The 19,410-nt window shown below is 43.0% G+C and overlaps 1 protein-coding gene across 1 annotated transcript; it reads left to right on the top strand.

Moving 5' to 3' along the window:
• The first annotated feature begins 81 nt into the window (after positions 1-81).
• On the top strand, positions 82-16,772 carry actn2b (actinin, alpha 2b). The gene is made up of 21 exons (XM_079168940.1): positions 82-403; positions 3,691-3,805; positions 4,034-4,153; positions 4,288-4,374; positions 4,514-4,601; positions 5,266-5,344; positions 7,906-7,987; positions 8,197-8,282; positions 8,537-8,629; positions 8,951-9,181; positions 9,411-9,558; positions 9,951-10,101; positions 12,181-12,289; positions 13,064-13,204; positions 13,456-13,638; positions 13,902-14,036; positions 14,331-14,510; positions 14,962-15,108; positions 15,723-15,788; positions 15,877-16,035; positions 16,207-16,772. The coding sequence occupies exons 1-21, from the start codon at positions 275-277 to the stop codon at positions 16,363-16,365; spliced, it is 2,688 nt and encodes an 895-aa protein (XP_079025066.1). The 5' UTR covers positions 82-274; the 3' UTR covers positions 16,366-16,772.
• The last annotated feature ends 2,638 nt before the right edge of the window (positions 16,773-19,410 follow it).

Here is a 19,410-nt window from a genome sequence, read left to right as displayed (position 1 = left end):
GGGGGGGGGGGGGGTAAATGGGGAATTTTGGGGGGGAGGTATGAGGGCGTCACGTGGCTGTCCGGTACTAATGATAACTTCGCTTGTTCATCTGTGGCAACCAGGGCCAGACGACTGTCGGGTCGGGAGGACAAGGGCAAGCGTGAGAGAGAGAAAGAGAGCGAGAAGAAGAAGCAACTCACAGAGAAGAAAGTCAGGCTACTCTCACGTCGTCAGCGATACATTTGATCAAGCAGTTGAGTTTCAGGGGAACAGAAAGTAAACCGGCGCAGTGATGATGATGACCCAGGTTGAGACCACGGTGCACTATGATAACGGCTACGAGTATGAGTACATGAACCAGGAGGATGATTGGGACAGGGACATGCTACTTGACCCTGCCTGGGAACAACAGCAGAGGAAGGTAAGTCAAAAACACCTATTTCTAAATAATACAATTACATTAAATCCTAGATATATTTACGCACTGTGTGATGGGAACAGTAGAAGTTAGTTTTTAAAGTTAAAACTCTTTATTTGACATTTCCATTTAACGCTAATACTCTGCTAGTAAACTTTTTTTTACAGTACAAGTTTCTAACAGCTGTTTGGTCCGACATCAAACTTACCACAATAAAGAGCTTAACTTCCGGTTAACACTTTCAAAATAAGACATGATGGCGAACATAACGTTTTCATGAGCGTTAAGTGTTATACTCATATACTCATACACGCCAATATAATGAGGCATTTTTCTTCAATACTTGCCGATTTATGTGTGTAACGTTACAGGAAATGTAACGTTATGTGGGGAAAGGCGCTAGGAAACGTAGCCGTTAGTAACCGTTAATAGTGCTAACGTGACTTGCGAGGTAGCCCACTCCCTGGCACCAATTCACATGCAACTATCAAAGAAGTGAAATGAACGTATAGTTTTATTTTGCAGGACAGCATCACTTAACTTCCGGTGTGGTTCTATTTACGTGCTGCTCACTTGACGCATCGCATGCCGGGCGCGTCCATGGAGGGCGTCTTTTGACGGACGGATGCGGTGGGTCGTGGGTACCAGGCAGCTAACAATAGCGCTGCCTTCCAGCGGCTCTCCAGACCGCTGCCTCTCCACTGATACGCGCGGAATGCGAGCTGTCAACAGATGCTCCTAACACATGATGACGCTCTCGGGATTAGAATGGACGCTGCATCTAATTTTAAACCTCAGGACCAAAAGGCATTACAGTAGGGTTAATCCAGTGTCCTTGGGTCGGAATTCTTTTGTTTATAGAAACCAGGGAGAAATATTGTACCAGCAGCATCGGCTCAACTCAATATAGCCTCGGCCTCCCACATTGTCAATTGGTTTTAGGGCTTTAAAAAGTTGGCCTGGGCCTTAAACTGCAGCTCTTTGCACAACTGGAGGCCACCAGCTCTGCTGCACATAACCTTCTTTGGCCCCCACGAGGATGACAAAACTGTGTATTTGTAGTAACACAAGGCAGCAATAGGTCCCTGGTCTGTATCCACAGCTATTTTCACACTGTTTATCTTCTTACTGATTGTATTTTGAAGTTGACAAGTAGGGTCTGGTTCTCGTAGCAGCTGTTTAAAAATGATCAGAATAGATAAAGCACCAGCAACACTGGTATTGTGTTTCTTTTCTTTTGCAAGGTGGGGTGCGATGACGTTGTTCTTTTTGCCAAAAAGGCTTTTATTTTTTTTTCCAAAATAATGTCTCTCCAGTACCCTTAAATCTATAATCTAGGTCAAGCCCCGGGGCAGCAGCCTTCATTCAAATCCTACTCGCAGCTTTCCTTCAATATTAATGTGAGCTTCGTGAATCTATTAAAGACGGCTACTCCTCGAGTGCCCACTCATGTTACAGAGCCTCTGTTCTTTTCAATATGTTAAACATTCGGTTCTCATGTATTTTCCATCGACCCGGACACAAGCCTGCCAGCCTCTGACCCAGCGAGGCCCCCAAAGGCATCAGTCAGTTCAGTGGCAGGAGTGGTCCTTTCTGGATGCGATTCATAATTATTTTTAGCTCTAACCGTCACTGGTCGGTAGTGCTGCAGAGGGAGGCAGGGGGCTTGGAAAGTGGGCAGCAGGGGTCGGCGACTGTGGACAGGGGTAAAATTTGCGGGCCACGTTTTTTTTTTTTCTAACAAGGGAGTGCAGCAGTTCAATGTCACATACACCCCGGGGACTCACTCAGGGGAATGTGATGGCCTTTACTGTAAAGCCTGCAATATTCTGTTCTCGCACGGCACCCAGAGGGGAAGCCTGAGTGGCTGGCTGCATGGGCACCCAGAGACACCCGCACTGAGCACAGGCATGTGTGAGAGTCAGGGTCGGAAAGAGTGCTAAAACATCTTCCTCAAGCGATGTGACTTTGTTGAATTTATATATTAGCCAATAGGTCTACAGGCGATAAAACATACTCATGTAAATGTTAAAAGTATAGCTCAGATAAAATGACTGAGCTACTCATTCACTCTTTTCTCTCTAATCCAACAGGATAAGAATGCAAATTCATTACACCATTTTATCAAAAATGCAAATAAACTGTTAAAATATTCAAAATGAAGTGAAGCCAAATGTGAAAAAGGCTCTCAGTCTTTCCTGGATGACTATCAACTGCTAATAAATGTTTTAAAATATACTTCAAAATAGTAAAAGTACTCATTGAGACCTATTTGTTAGGTAGGAAAGTAAAAGAGAAAAATAAATGTCAAGTCTAGCATCCACTTCGCTTCCATTATAGACCATTTAAATATCTATGAAAAATAAAAATGTGATTTCTAGCTGATGACGGTATTTAAATGTTTTTGTCTGACACCTTGACAGACCCATTCATTGGCCCTCAGCATAGTAATGAGCTGGAAGAACAGCACACATGTGCTGTGATAAAGCTATCTCCCCGCAGCTGTAACCAATCACATCAGAAGTGGAGAAATAGTGACAGAAAGTGACGTGAGGCGAAAACTCTCTCCGCATCCACGTGACATTTTCACTCATGTTGACACGCTCGGACGTTGTGTTTCCCCCTCCTCCGTCTCTTATCATGAGCCACAGCAGAGCGCTCTAAATTTAACGCCTTATATCGGTTTGGAATGTGCTCTGCGGTCGGCTCCCAGCTTTCATCCATTGCAGCGCCGAGCGCCCCTGAACTCTGTGGCTCGCTATTGACAGACTTTGTAAAAATAGGAGGAGGAGAAAGACAATGAGCCTGTCTTAACTTGATTTATAGTATTTCAGTACCCCCCCCCCCCCCCCATATGAAGCACGTTAGTTTTGATGCTCGTTAGCTGTGGAAATACAGCAAAGAAAAAGTTGAAATTGGACACGAATGGGTCACTGAAGGTTAATCTGAAAATGTAGCAGTGGTCAAACAGGTCAACGTCGATTTGGCGCATAGTCTTGTTGGGAAGACTTGTTAAGCTGTTAGCTGCCTCAGTTTGTTCAGGTCTACAGAGAGGAATACCATGCTTGTAGTGTAATCCATTTATAATGGGGTTAAAGTCTAACTTTGGAGCTTAGTTAGTTTTTCAAGCTACATGCATTCTCATGTGGTATTCTTTTTTATTTAATCATCTGTGGTGCAATCAGCAAAGCTTTATAAGCTTTATTGTCATGCGCAGAGTGCTGTTCGTCTGTATGGTGATATTTGATCAAATCCCCTTTTAATTGACCTGGGTGTCCCTTTCCTGTTAGACATTCACAGCCTGGTGTAACTCCCACCTGAGGAAAGCCGGCACTCAAATTGAAAATATCGAGGAGGACTTCAGAAATGGACTCAAACTCATGCTGCTTCTGGAAGTCATCTCAGGTTAGATCACGAAAGGATTATGTTTCTTTTATAACTTTATGTGTTCAGGATTTATTCTTTCTGATACCGCACCAGTAGTGCACATTTTATTCGCCGTGAGCTGAATTTTCATCAATGTAGTATTTGTTTTGGTGCCTGTTTTGCTCATGATGGGATACAATTGTTTCAGTTTGAGCGCATAAGGCGTCTAACATGTCTGACTCTGCCACATGTTGTTCTGTTTTGCAGGAGAGAGGTTACCTAAGCCAGACAGAGGGAAGATGCGATTTCACAAGATCGCTAATGTCAACAAGGCGTTGGAATACATCACGAGCAAAGGAGTGAAACTGGTCTCCATTGGAGCTGAAGGTATCCCAACACCTTCCTGTATGTATGAAACATACTACAGGGAATCCGGTGTCCAATAGGGACTCACAAACAGAATAATACTGTTAATAATCACTGTTGTGCAAACTGATTGCAACAGGTTGTTCACCTTTCAGAGATTGTGGACGGTAATGTAAAGATGACTCTTGGGATGATCTGGACCATCATCCTCCGCTTCGCCATCCAGGACATTTCTGTGGAGGGTGAGCTAATAAACTCCAAATAATCCAAATAAAATTCTCTGTAGACACTGTGTGTCCACTGAATGTCTAAACATTGAAAAACTCTTACTATGTTCTCACTAATATGTAACCAGCTCCTGTGAATTGATTTCCTCCTCAGAAACATCTGCCAAGGAAGGTCTTCTTCTGTGGTGTCAGAGAAAGACTGCTCCCTACAGGAACGTCAATGTCCAAAACTTCCATATCAGGTGAGGTCATCCAACACTGTTATAATGTCATCAATACTGTGATAGTTTATGTGATTGATAGCTAATCTAGGTTGTCCTCTCATTCTATACGGTCATGTCATATCTTAAATATCATTACATATTCCAAAGACTTTTTTCATTTCAATTGGGCATTCAGAGAAAATTATTAGATATTAGATATAACGTGAATACATTTATATTATGTCAGTAGTAAGTTCTTCCTGAGGCTGACTTTAAAAAGTAAAACATAGCTAGACTTGAGAATGGCATCAGCAAAAAACGCTGCCACCGAGTGCTGTTGCACCTTCAATAGTCAATGCTAGCACTGGACTCCGTTATCTCTGAGCGGAGAGGGTCGTCCTCTGTAAAACCGGCGGTTCGATCCCCGGCTCCTCCAGTCGAGGTGTCCTTTTAGCAAGATACTGAACCCCAAATTGCTCCCAAAGGCCGTGCCACCAGTGAGTGAGTGTGCTCGAATGTGCCCATCAATTTAGATCCTGATGGACAGGTGGCACCTTGCATGCATCAGTGTGTGTGTGTGTGTGTGTGTGTGTGAGTGAGTGAACGGGCTGAATGTTGACATGTTTGTGCGAAGCGCTTTGGGTCCAGTCCGTTTACCGTTTGAACTGACGTGTTGGTTCTCTCTGCTCTTTGGCGTGTGAAGCTGGAAGGATGGCCTGGCCCTCTGCGCCCTGATTCATAGACACAGACCCGACCTCCTCGACTACTCTAAGCTCAACAAGGTGTCGTGTGGCTTCACGTGTAACCAGGATGCTGTGTTTCAGCCCCTAAAACTAACACCACTGATTTCCACACGATTAACACCTCTGTCACAGTGTGAACTGATTCAAACAAATACAGATTCAGGATTATGTCACTTTTTGTGGGGCTACTTTTTATGACTTATGTTGCGAAACACTGAGGAAAACTAGTCTTTATCTAGGACTGGAGGTGTATGCTTTCTAGTTTGTCGGGACTTGTGGCCCTTTTGGATACACTAAAAACATGTCGTAGGAGTTATAGTTTGTTGGATGAAGTAAGCCGTCGATAAGAAGTCCACTCTGTTGTCACAGGCAGCAGCTGTGTGCTGTAATGTAATGTTTGCTGTAGATAAACAGTGTGTCATTTGGCTAATGGATATATTGCGTCTTTAATCAAGTTATGTGCTTCTTCTTTACAGCTTTTTTATCCTAAGTGCATTCATTTAGTGCCACGTCATGCTTCATTATTCTTACCTAAAGCAGTTCACAACTTTATCATGATTAGCATGCACTGTGCCCAATATAACATTGGATTTAATGGAGAGATGGCATTTCATATGCAGATCAAGGGATGCCTACCTTCAAATGATGACAAATCAATGCACAGTTTGACTTTTCTCATCCGGCATATCACGGTGTGTGTGTGTGTACTGCTTGAGCTAAAATGCTTTTTCAGGGAAAACAGGTCCACAGCTCATTTAAATGTTGTGGGTTAAAAGGACGCCCAGGATTGTCAGTGTTTGAGTACAAACAGGCGAGGGCCTCAGTGAGCTGTGCTGCTTATTTGCAGAGCTACCGAGCCCAGCTGACAGCCCTCCAGTGTTAGTCGAGCAACAATACCGCAACCTTTCCCGACTGGAAGAAGGAGCTGTCTTAGACAGGAAGGTCGTCTGTGGGAATAGTTGAGGCTTCTCTCTTCCACTGCCAAGTCTGTTTTGGTATAAAACTGCAAGTTGGGGCGAAAAAATGACAATAGAGATTTGGTCCATATGGTTTTATTGTGATTTTAAAAAATGATATCGGATTGCAGAGGTCAAATAGGAACATTTACTTTACCTCGGCCAAATTAGGCCCGATACCGTGTATATGTATAGTAGGGGAACACCATGTCCGATTACGAAGAGTGACATTTTCATTTGTTTTGGAAACAGAAGCGCTCTCTTTTCAGCGCACAACTCACTGGCCTGGCTTGGAGTTGACCCGGAATAGTCACAGAAACACGAGCCTAGTCCCCACAGAGCTCAGGCTTAACTTCACCTCTGCTATTGTCCATGATGTCATGTTGTGTCCCCCAGTTATAGGTCGCCGGGCCTCCATGAAAGGCAGGAAGATGTCTATGAGATGTGTATTATGATATTCATCAGTCACATCTCAAGTAAAGGATGGTGTCGATTTTCATTGTTTGGAAAGGGCACTCGGGGTAAATATGAGGCACATGAACAATCTACCATATCTATTTCTCTCTACGGCTTTTTCCTCACTCTTTAAATCTCTTTGATATACATACTCGCACACTTGGTCACACCTCGACTTTCAGTTCTGCTCATGCTGCCGGGAGACGGTTGCATTGTGCGCCAGGCAGCTGTTGAGTCTGGCTCCAGGTGAGCGTGCTTGTTAAGCTCGCATTGTTACAGCCTGCCGAGACAGCTCCGGTGTGGAGCACGCACACACACACACAGACACAGACACACACACAGAGGCACTGGGGTAGCCTTCTCGTCATTCATCCTTCCCACCATCACTTTACCACCCTATACATCCATCTTTGTCTCCTGCACTGGATCTGTGAGCAGCTGGCCCTGTCATGTAGTGTGCCAGCCCCCCAGCCCCCTACCTTAATGGAACAGTGGTACAGAGATAGGGACAATAGCATCAGCATGATAGCATGATCCCTTTACCCCATTGCACTCTCACTGACTGCCCCATTAGCAGGGGAGGGCTCGCCGTCAGCTGTTGGCTTAATGCACCACTGTCACTCTGTTAAAACACTTGGTTTCCCCTGTCAGAGTCACCTGTGAGCACATTTCAAGAAATATATGATGTACAGTGTAGGGATGAAATGTTAGTGGATTCATTTACTAGCTGATTAACTTGTAGTGATTTACTTTTACTGTATAGCCGTTCAAGTAAATTATGAAGTAAAGATTACAAACATCTGCTGGTTTTGGATTCATAAATGTTATTTTCCCTCATCTCAAAGACATCACTTTAACATGATACAAACTAACAGATCAACTGCGTGATTGTAAAATAATAATCGATAAGTGTTGATAAAAGTTCAACATGTGCATGTCACGGTTTTGAGAAGATTATAACAAATCATTTTCCCACTGAGACTGGTTTGGTGAGACTGATCAAAACTGCAGTCATCAACACGTTTAGTTCCTGATAAACATCCGGATACTACAAACTAAAACGAGTGCTGTTGAACTGCTGTGCATGTACAGGAGGTGACGTGTCCGCCATAGCATGGAGGTCAGCGTGGGGACATTTTAAGTCCAGTACTGCTGTTCGGTGATGTAGAATTGTGTTTCTGTATTTAGGATGATCCTCTGGGGAACCTGAACCTGGCTTTTGAAATAGCCGAGAAACACCTGGACATTCCCAAAATGCTGGATGCAGAAGGTAATGTTTTATGGAGTAGAGTCATCTGGTTAAAAATGTGAGCTTTCTCATACACTATACTTTGAAATATGTGTTTGGAATATGAACTTCACTGTATGAGGGTATTTAGTCTGTTGGAGGTCTGCTTGTGTTTGCAATGTTTCAGTCTTAAAATCACACTTGAAGTAGACTTCTGCCACTTTGATTTTTCCTCCGTCTCGATACCATAGATATCATCAACACCCCCAAGCCCGATGAAAGAGCGATCATGACCTATGTGTCCTGCTTTTACCATGCTTTTGCTGGAGCGGAGCAGGTATAGTAGTTTAACCTATAACATTACTAATATCTATTGTTTTTTAGATGAGTTAGCTAACCCTATCCATATGCAGTTTGAGAACAGGCGCAAGAATATATTGCTGATATATTTTGTTTCTGACTTGTCATCTTGATCAACACGTCTATTGTGAGGATGACGTTGTTGGAGAAATGGAAAGGATCAATGGGAGCACGGCCCGCTGTGTTTCTTCGCCGATGTTATTACATTGTTGTGGTGCGCTGTGCTCACAGGCAGAGACGGCTGCCAACAGGATCTGTAAGGTGCTCGGTGTAAACCAGGAGAATGAGAAACTGATGGAGGAATACGAGAGACTGGCCAGTGAGGTAAAAAAAAAAATTAGTAATTTCATGAAAATCCTCTTGAATGATGACGACACATGGTGCAATGCAATCTTTTTCAAAAGAAAATGAAACTTTGGAAACTTTGTGGATAATGATGTGTACAGTATATTACACTAAAGTTAGACTTGAATCTAGTTCAAAGTAAAAGTGCAGATTTAAATTACTGTTATGCATCCCGTTGATGTGATAAGCGGAGACCCAGAGAATCAATAATTCATCACAGTCTTCCTGAAACACTGCTCTCTTAACATGGAGCTCTCTCGCCTCTCCACTTATTCCCATGTCATCCCGTGTGGTTCCCAGCTGCTGGAGTGGATCCGCCGCACCACTCCCTGGCTAGAGAACCGGACTCCAGAGAAGACCATGGCGGAAATGCAGCGGAAGCTGGAGGACTTCAGGGACTACAGACGCCAGCACAAGCCCCCGAAAGTGCAGGAGAAGTGCCAGCTGGAAATTAACTTCAACACCCTTCAGACCAAGTTGCGGATCAGCAATCGCCCTGCCTTCATGCCCTCTGAGGGGAAGATGGTATCTGTAAGTGACAACTCCAAATTCCTCCACTTCCTATAATTCAACAGCCAAGACGTGTTTGTGATTTTTTGCACCCCTGTTTATGTCGAGTCCTCTAGAGGTAACATCTTACACAGGATGAAGAAGTTACAGGTTCTGACAGAGAAGCAATATACGTTTTTGCAGCTTCAAATAATATTTATCTTTTCACGATCAATATCTTCAGTGAGTTTTTTTTTCATTGTGTGCACAGGACATAGCCAGTGCATGGCAGGGGCTGGATCAGGCAGAGAAAGGCTTCGAGGAGTGGCTCCTTACAGAGATCCGTAGGTTGGAGAGGCTGGACCACCTGGCGGAAAAGTTTCGCCAAAAAGCCACCAATCATGAGAACTGGGCCAGCGGTCAGTTGTAGTTGTACTTTTGGCACTTTTAACTGTCTGCATGCTTGCTTTCCTACCCACATCTCACTGCTACAGTACGTCTATAGGTCTGCATATAGTATGTCTGTGTGTTTGTTACAGTAGCTCCCTGGAATCTGTAGTCCTGCTTCTCTGGCTGCTTTTCAAGTGTTTCCACTAACCTCGGAGTGTATTTACACTTGTTCCTAATGAGGTTTGACTGAAGGTTTTAGAATCTGTCCAATTGCAATCAGCCTGTAGTGGACAGCAACAGGTCATTTTCTCCATCGGCAATGGCCAAATAAGGCCTGTGTTTAGACCTAACCTACTAATCATCTTGTGGTTCCGCTCTCTTACCTCATCCCCTTCTCTCTTTGCATACGCGTGATATTCAGGTAAAGAACTGATCCTCTCCCAGAAGGACTATGAAACAGCCACCCTGATAGAAATCAGAGCGCTGCTTCGAAAGCACGAGGCCTTTGAGAGTGACTTGGCAGCCCACCAGGACAGAGTGGAGCAGATTGCCGCCATTGCACAGGAACTGAAGTAAGCACTCCATACAGCAGACATTTAGTCAATAGAAAAATCAGCTAATGCCATCTTGTTTCCTTTTCTTTTCTTTCTTGTGAATATTACTTAAATAATATTTATGGCTTTAGACTCTGTATGACCTGCAAGGGGCACCTGTCTGGATATAGTATTGAATGAAAGGCAACAAACAACATAAGCACAACACTCACAAAGAAATGCAACATCTATTTTCTGTTCATATTTGAGACAGAAGAAGAAGAAAGGGAAAGGCTGTGCAGTCTCTTAAATGTGATTTGCATGCGAGATGATTTTGAACCACTCTGGGAAAAAAGTCTTCATGAATATGACTTAAACGCTCTTTTCCTTAGTTAAGAACATGTCACTCTATCTCAGTAGAAGGGTGTAGTTCACGGTCGTGCTGACGTTCTCAATCAGCACTCAATGAGGAACACCTGTCCATCATTTCCTTCTCAGTCTGGGATTGGCCACAGAGTACTTCCTGTTTTGTATTTAATGATTCTGAGACCAGAAGACGTCATTTCAGCTCACGAGCAAAATGGCTACTTGGGTTCTTCCAAGGTACGTGACGGTTAAATTACTATATTTGCTTCACTTTCTATTCACGGTGTTTATTTTACTGTTGTTTTTGACCTTGCTGTTTTCTTTTACAGTCAGTTGCTCCTCATTGCACTGTGCAGCTGGAACGTCCTTTGCTTTCCTGCTGAAAAAGGTAAATCATTTCATGGTGACTATAACTGTACTTTGATGCTTACAACCTCTCATTTGAAATGTTCTCACACTTTAGCTCACTAAATATTTTTTACCATTTTTTTCCCCTTTTAGGCTGGAGCCAGCATGACCCTTATGAGGGCAGTTTGTCTAACATGGCGGTCCGAGCTGCTCCTGCACTGTTTTCCAGGTTGAGTTACCCTCCTGTGGAGGACGTAGTGTATTCTAGTCCTGGAGCCTATCCAGCAAGCGCCAGCCTCCCTCCGGACAGTGAGGCTCCGTGGAGTGCTCCTCCTGTTTGGGATCCTGTGGAACAGTCTGCGACCGCATCCAGAAACTCTATGCCCGCACCTTACATCGGCCCTCCCCCTTTCTTTAAAGCAGGCGAGCTTAACCACTATGAGACAAACTTGGAGCACGGCAATACAGACAGGGAAACTGAGGAGCTAAACTTTCCTCCACCACCACCACAACCTCAACCTCAACCATATCCTGGCTACCAGGCTGGTGAGTTGAGTTGGTACACGTCGGACCTTGAGCATGGAAATAGAGAGTGGGAAACGGAAGAACAAGGTTACATGCCACCGCCTCCCTATGCCGCAGCGCCGCAGGGAGTTGAGGTGTCTGCTGCTTCCACGTCGTTCTCCACCCAGCCAGTTCCACTCGAGCTGACACCAGTTGGATGGAGCCAGTACCACCTCTTCTTGACTGGTCAGCTTCCTTCTGGCACGTACACTCACTTTCAGGAAGACCATGAGAACGGCGGAGACTACTTTGACGAAGACCGTTATGAGAGATCCCACTTCCCCACTCGGGCCTCAGCAGACCCAGGACTATAGCAAAGCTGAACCTGTGCTGTAGGTCGTTAAAAGAACTAGAAGCGGATCAGAGGAACGGTGACTCTAGTCTTCTCTGCAGTTCACTCAGATGTGTATGTAAAGTGCGCGCAAGTTTTGTTTGTGTGAATTTTGAATAAAATGCTCAATAACCTTGTGTTCTTTTCTGTGGTTCAGATCAACTGTTTCAAATCTGAGGTGGGTTTTAGGCTAGCTGCTAAAATGTGTCAAGTAAGTGGCTATGGATAAAAATCTCCTAAATCCTGGTGTTTCACTGGCTGCCTGTCTCAAGGTCCAGGTTTTTGTGGTGTCTCACACAAACATCGAGGTAATAAGAGTCAAATATTTGCATAATGCCTGGTTCTGATCTCCTGAGAACAATACACACGATTTGCTTAGCTATACTTTTTTTATTTGGTGGCTCCGTCTGACTTTGCTTTGTGTATCCTCTAAAAGGTTGCCTAAATGCCTGTGGAACAATAACGCAGTAAAGCCCCGTTAACCAGTTTTCTGTGCTTTGTTTTCCCAGTGAGCTGGACTACCACGATGTGGCTGCTGTGAACCACCGCTGTCAGAGCATCTGTGACTTGTGGGACAAGCTTGGAACCCTGACTCAAAAGAGGAGAGAGTCTCTGGAGGTGAGGGCAGCATTCAAGTCCGATATCAATGACTCAATGAAAAGGCACTCATATCCGCTCTACAGGTTCTCACATAAAGTTTTGAAAACTTTAGGTGTCTTTCTTGGCATATTTTAGGATAAGTTAGTAAGCCTCCACAAGAGTGTGCTAATGTTCCACATGGACCCCAACAGATGAAGAATGAAGTTGCATACAAAACTAGCTTAGTCAAAATGTCAGTGTAAGCATATTTAGGTGTCTGTCAATGACAACTGAACAGTGAAGACATAAATGATTGATGAGGAGCGAGAACTGGATCCCCTCTAAAGTCCCTGACCCAGATAGGGTGGGAGGGCGGAGGGGATAAAGGAGAAATAGAATCAAGAGTCCTGTCCAGGAGGTGATTGGCTGAGAGCCCACTAGCCACTTCCTCTGATCCATGCTGGCCATTTCAGACCTGCAAATGTGTGAGGGCCCTGGGGAAAGGGCCAAGGATTAAGTCTGAATGACAGGGACAGAGGTCTGTTTTCTGTCCTCCCGCCATCCGCTGGCTGCTGAGGGGAGGGATTCTGTCAGGAACAACAGAGCCAGAGTTGGAGGTTAACAAGGCCACACTAATGTTATGCACCCTTGGATTAGTCATTAAAACAGGTGAGGGGATGTTTGTTTGGGATTTGTATGTGAGATATGAAGACTATGACTCGGAGCATTATGCTGAGCTCGGTTGGATATTTTGGGGTTTACGTGATGTAAAAATATACAAATCAGACATGTGATATCTTGTAATCCTCTCAGCGGACAGATAAGCTGCTGGAGACTATTGATCAGTTGTTCTTGGAGTTTGCCAAGAGGTCGGCCCCTTTCAACAACTGGATGGAAGGAGCCATGGAGGATCTGCAGGACATGTTCATTGTGCATACTATTGAAGAGGTCCAGGTAGGCTCTTCAACAGCACTGTAAACTCACACACTTACTGCTATTCTATACTTTCCTTTCACAGTATAATATAGCTAATGTTAAAACAAAGTCTAGTTAAGATGAACCTGCACACAATTTTCCTATGATTCATGTTTGGGTGTTTAATGTTGGTATACCTGTCGCACTCAAAAAGGACCATCATTGTATTTCTTTTGACAAATATGAAATTTTAATAAAATTCCAGGACTTCCCTTTTTCCCCCATTTCAGAGTCTAATCTCAGCTCATGAGCAGTTCAAAGCTACTCTTCCCGAGGCGGATGCAGAGAGACAGGCCATCTTGGGAATTCACAATGAGGTGCTGAAAATTTCGCAGAGCTATGGGATCAAGGCCAGCATTATCAACCCATACAGCACCCTCACAACCGAAGAGCTTCTGAAGAAATGGGAAAAGGTAGCGACAGCTTTAGAACTCGCTTAACGACTCCCATAGCGAGGAATAAAGTCATTATTCAGATAGCAATCCTCCTTCATAATTAATGCTTTTATATGGACAGACAGCTAGAGTGCTACTATAATGTTTTATCACTGAGTTGAAGGACTTGGCAGCCAGATTGAACCTAAAGCATAATACGATTATAATTCAGTTGAATGTAAATGGCTCCTTCAGGGGGATCCAGCTTCTTACAATTCAACCCTTGTCTGTGTGTTTTCTAGGTGAAGAAGCTGGTTCCTCAGAGGGATGGTGCCCTCCAGGAGGAGATGGCACAACAGCATACCCATGAAAGGCTGAGACGACAGTTTGCCGCCCAGGCTAATCTCATTGGTCCCTGGATACAAACCAGGATGGAGGTTAGACATACAGGCTTCATAAGCAATTTAACAGTCATCTTCATCTAATCACAGATGCATAAAATGTAAGATGATTATACTTAACTGTACATTAGGCAATGGTGGTTGTATTATAATGCACATAAAATATTCCTTAATCAGGTTATATAGCTCCTGACAGAATTTACTCTTAGCCACATGTAAATGACTTCCTGCTGTATTAGTGAGCAAACCATGTGATCTTTGGATGAGCGGTGCATCATCTGAATTGGTCCAAAAGTGAAGTTGACCTTGTTGGGTGTGTTATCCCGACAGGAAATTGGGCGCTGCTCCCTGGAGATAGGAGGCACCCTGGAGGACCAGATGACACAGCTGAAGCAGTGCGAGCACGTCATTGTTGCTTACAAGCCCAACGTCGACAAGTTGGAGGGAGACCACCAGCTAATCCAAGAGTCCCTGGTGTTCGACAACAAACACACCAACTACACTATGGAGGTACGGGGCAGTGGCAAACAGCATGGACATGATCACCGCATGCATGTACAGTCTATTCAAACGGCTTCACACGCTCAGAGAACCCATTGTAGCTCTGCATTAATTCTGACATTGTGTAAATACATTAAAGTGACGTGCACATATGTTTGGTTATAAGGAGAGCCCACCAACCCACAAACTGTGAAATAAGACAAGCAGCCTGGGCTTTAAAGTATGTAAACATGTTCTAGTAGAAACCCAAAATACAAGTATGAACCTGAAGGAGCAATATGTCTCCTTTTTAAAAAACAAACATACATTTAGATATCCAGTTTTATATATATATATATATATATATATATATATATTCATTCATTCATTCATTCATTCATTCATTCATTCATTCATTCATTCGACTTCTCAAGATGTGTCTTTTGTGTTGACATGCCTTCTCTTGTCACCACATTGACAGCATATTCGCGTCGGGTGGGAGCTGCTCCTCACGACCGTCGCCCGAACCATCAACGAGATAGAGACCCAGATCCTGACCCGGGACGCCAAAGGCATCAGCCAGCAGCAGATGAAGGAGTTCAGATCCTCTTTCAACCACTTTGACAGGGTACAGCTCATTCACAGTTTCACATCGCTGGAGTCTGGGTTTTTTTTGGGGCAATTTCAGTGACTGATCTGACGCAATCAGAGCGATTCAGAAGCAGAGCAGGGGGTGGTGGTGGTGGTGGTAGCCCTGTTTTTAGAGTTTGCCCTGTAGCCTTCATTCAAGCTACATCAGTATTGTAGGAATTCAACATACTGACTATGCCTCACCATGCTGGAGTAACAGCATGAATGATACACCTGCCAAATACAAATTAGAAATATTGCTGTGTGCTGATGTCCCAGATAAGAAACTCATGAGTCTGTGTATACAACACAGGTGTAGTGTGTATATTACAATTCTTTGCTGTGTTTTTAAGCTCTCAGGCATCAGTTATCATAACATTTTCAGCATCTTTAATGTCTTATCACAAAAAACTTTCCTATTTATTTTATCGCAGTGCAAACACCTGTCAGTGTTGATTTGGATAAAGTCCTTTAGGATGTAGTCTTACAATATTGCTGTCATGTTTTATGGTATATTGAAAAGCATGTTCTGTATATCATGCATTTGGCCCTGTCGTCTCCTCTCACTCTACTTTCCTCCTGTCTGTATCGTGAACCTGAAAATGACTGTAGAAGAAGAATGGAGCAATGGAGACTGATGACTTCAGAGCCTGCCTCATCTCTATGGGTTATGACTTGGTATGATGTTTCAAATGTGGTTGGGGGGGCTTTGTTATCAGTATGTTACACATGCACTCGGCTCATTCGCCATCCATGCCTTTCTCAGGGGGAGGTGGAGTTTGCCCGTATAATGATCCTGGTGGACCCCAATGGTACTGGAAACGTCTCTTTCCAGTCTTTCATTGATTTTATGACGAGAGAAACTGCTGACACAGACACCGCTGAGCAGGTTGTGGCATCCTTCCGGATCCTCGCAACTGACAAGGTACGTGTGTGTGTGTTAGCGTGGCTTACTCGCATATGGGAAGACATTCTTAGCCAGCACTAATCTATTCTTTTTCAGTCATTATTTGCAATGGCGTGAGCTCAAAATAAAAAAAATGGGAGCATGAATGTTTGTTGAAACATGTCTGAAGCGTGTTTCTTCTCTCCACAGCCCTACATACTAGTGGAGGAGCTGAGGAGAGAACTTCCCCCCGAACAAGCAGAGTATTGCATCATGAGGATGCCGCCTTACTCCGGCAAAGGAGCACCACCAGGGTCACTGGACTACACTGCCTTCTCCACGGCACTCTATGGAGAGAGCGACCTTTAACCGACTAGAAACACCCTCCATCTACTGACGGTGTACCTAACCCCCCTGATGAATTTAAGCAATCTATACAAAAGTTGGATCAAATATGTTTAGTTGTTTGTGACCGTACCAGATCTTTCATCATCAAAATCCTTTTGATCATTGTCACTTGTCTTGGTCCTCTTTAATGAGAAATTTCCCCCTAAACAAATTGCCATGTTTAAATTATATTGAGAGAAATAATGCATTGTACATGTTGTCTTGTGTGTTATGGTGTTGGTGCAGAAAGTAAGGTTCTGTGATGGAGGTAAACCTAGAAGAGAAATGTACTCCAAGAAAATAGACACTTAGTAATACTTACAGATAAGCCAACAGACTCATGGTGTTTCTTTAGTTGAAGAAATTCGACATAAAAGTCCTGTTTCATCTAGCTGTGTCATGTATTGCTTTCATGTTTCCTCGCAGTGCCTCCTTTTAGGGAATACAATCATCTGATAAGGCATTTTGAGATGCTTTAAAGTGAATTAGAAAGGAGCAGTTTCAGACCTACTGCCATGCAACAACAAACAGTGTAGGAAATGGGTTCCCAAAAGTCTATAAATATACAACACCAACCCAACGGAGGGAAAGAAGTGGGAAACCACATGATTGCGAAAGTAAATGTTTACAATTGCTCAGTGGTTTAAAGGCAGAGAACACAGAAAATGAAATGTGCAGTATTCCTGAGTATCGTGTTTTAAGATTAAACATTTAGTCAGGCAGCAACGCGTTAATGCTGACACATACTAGAAAAAAAACTCCAAAAGTAAAGTACACAGATCAGGAAATAAAGTAAATAAAATGAAGCTCTCGGGTCCTGCTTGAAGTGTTGGCTTAAAAAACATCTTCACTAATCTTTGTGTTGTATGCCTTTAATGTGTGCTGAAGTTGACACATTCAAAATGTCCATATTACACAGCTGTTTGACTGAGTTACCTTGAAGTATTCTCACGTTCTATACCATTTGAGAATAAAATTAATAGATTGTATTTAGATCGTCTATACTATCGTATGCAAATAGAGTATTTAAATAAACAGTAGTGGCAATGATTTAACCAAAATATGCTAGTTATGTACATGCGGATAACACCATTTCCTTATGCAAATTACTTTCTGCTAAATAAATGTAATGCGCTGAATGAAAATGATAAATCAAACATTTTGTGTGATGGTTTTCACATCCATTGGCAGTTTGTAAGTCATGCAAGAGTGCTAGAATACTGTGGAAGTTATTAAAGCGATGACACTTTCTGTGAAGAGGTATCATTGGCCACTTCACACATACTGAAGCCAAGGCAGTGGAGCACATTCATTTAAAATCTCAGTTTAGATCGCTGCAATCCCCTTTAAATGGAAAGTGTACTTCCACTGTAACAAATTAACCTTACGTGACTCACCACTGATCTCTAGATCCAAGAGATGTTCTCATTTTTGGTGAAAGCTTTGAATTGTTAGTCCGAAAATAAAGATACTCTGGCGGTACTGACACCTTGGAAGACGTTTGCTGGCTCTGTTTTCAACGAATTCAGTGAGTTAAACGTTGAGGGTGATGGGTTAATTAAATTGATAAAAAATAAAGTTTGTGATTAATTCAAGCAATTAAATGCTTGTACCATGTCCTTTTTTTGCAATATGTCACCATACTAGAACATATTTAAAGCCACATATAAACTAAATCCGCATGGCCAAAGGTCACAAGTCTGGAACCTGCTGTCACACCCGTACTGATGGAGAGGCTGATGTCTGATGCTGAGAAAGATGTATTTACAGCAGTAGTGGTTGTGGTTTTACTTGATAAAGTAGAAGAATAGTGATATCTGCAATGATATCTTCTGAAGCTGCAATTATTCCTTCCTTATTCCTGTTTGGTGTAGGAACTTTTCTACTCAGAGCATTGCCTCTCAGGGCTAAACATATAGAATGGGACGTCTGGATTGCCTGTCAGGGCAATCAACTTACTACATTATGCAATAGCTTCTATGGAAGTGGAATTTTGGTGCGAGGGTGCATCAAGTAAAGGTCATGTAACCAAAATGGTTCGAGGGGCCCCCTGGGGGATAATGAGGCCATCAGTGAATGTTATTGCATTCCATATATTCCATATAGCTGGAGAAAAGTCAGGGGGTCACAATAAAACATTGTAGGCTATTGACCATGAATATCCAAAGTTTCAAGGAAATCTGTTTGTTTTCCAAAGAGATACAAAGGGGACGAAGGGATTAGTCGAGCAAAAGTTATGAGCAGATATCTTTTAAGGAAATGTTGGGGGGGGGGGGGGGGGGGGGGGGGGGTCATTAAAATCAAGTAAAAATACACAGAGAGGGAATTTGAATAGGCCTATCTATGGCAACGCTTTATGTTACGGATTAACTTATAGTTACTTTGAAGATTCACATTATCAATACAAAATATACATGTACTATTACATTATGATGTGTTTTTATGTGTTTGATGAAGTTACCCAGAACTAGATAATGTAGTTGGAATTAGCTCCAACTTTACCATCTGCAACATGGGTGACATTAAATGCATCAATTATAATTAAAAAAAATATAATACAATACATTCTGAAATGGACCATTCTGCACAATGAATACTTTCGCTTTTGGTACTTTAAGTATATATTTGATGCATATACTTTTGTACTTTTACTTAAGCATGCTTTTGAATGCAGTGCTTTTATTTGTAACACAGTATTTTTACACTGTGGTATTGCTACTTTTAAGAAAAATAAATCGGAGTACTTGAGACCCACGATTTTCTGTATTTGTGGTGCATTTGAAAATAACTTGAAACTTGAAAGCACTTTTTCAAATTAAGACTCCAAAAGAATTCATCCAAGTACTCCCGCCAAAATAACAGCTGTAAAAACAAAACAAAACATGGACTCGCGTCGGCGGGGTCCTGGATTTGAACAGCTGACTCCGCCCTCACATGATCAGCTGTACACCTTGTCTGTTCCTCGCGGTCCTCTTCTTTCCCCCTCAGTGCCACCAATGCTCCTCAAGTGTGTCTCATGTGGCCACT

Source organism: Pholis gunnellus (genome assembly GCF_910591455.1).
Source record: "Pholis gunnellus genome assembly, chromosome: 11".
NCBI classification, from domain to species: Eukaryota; Metazoa; Chordata; class Actinopteri; order Perciformes; family Pholidae; genus Pholis; species Pholis gunnellus.
Note: the sequence above shows the minus strand (reverse complement) of the source record. Positions and strands in the feature narration are given on the sequence as shown.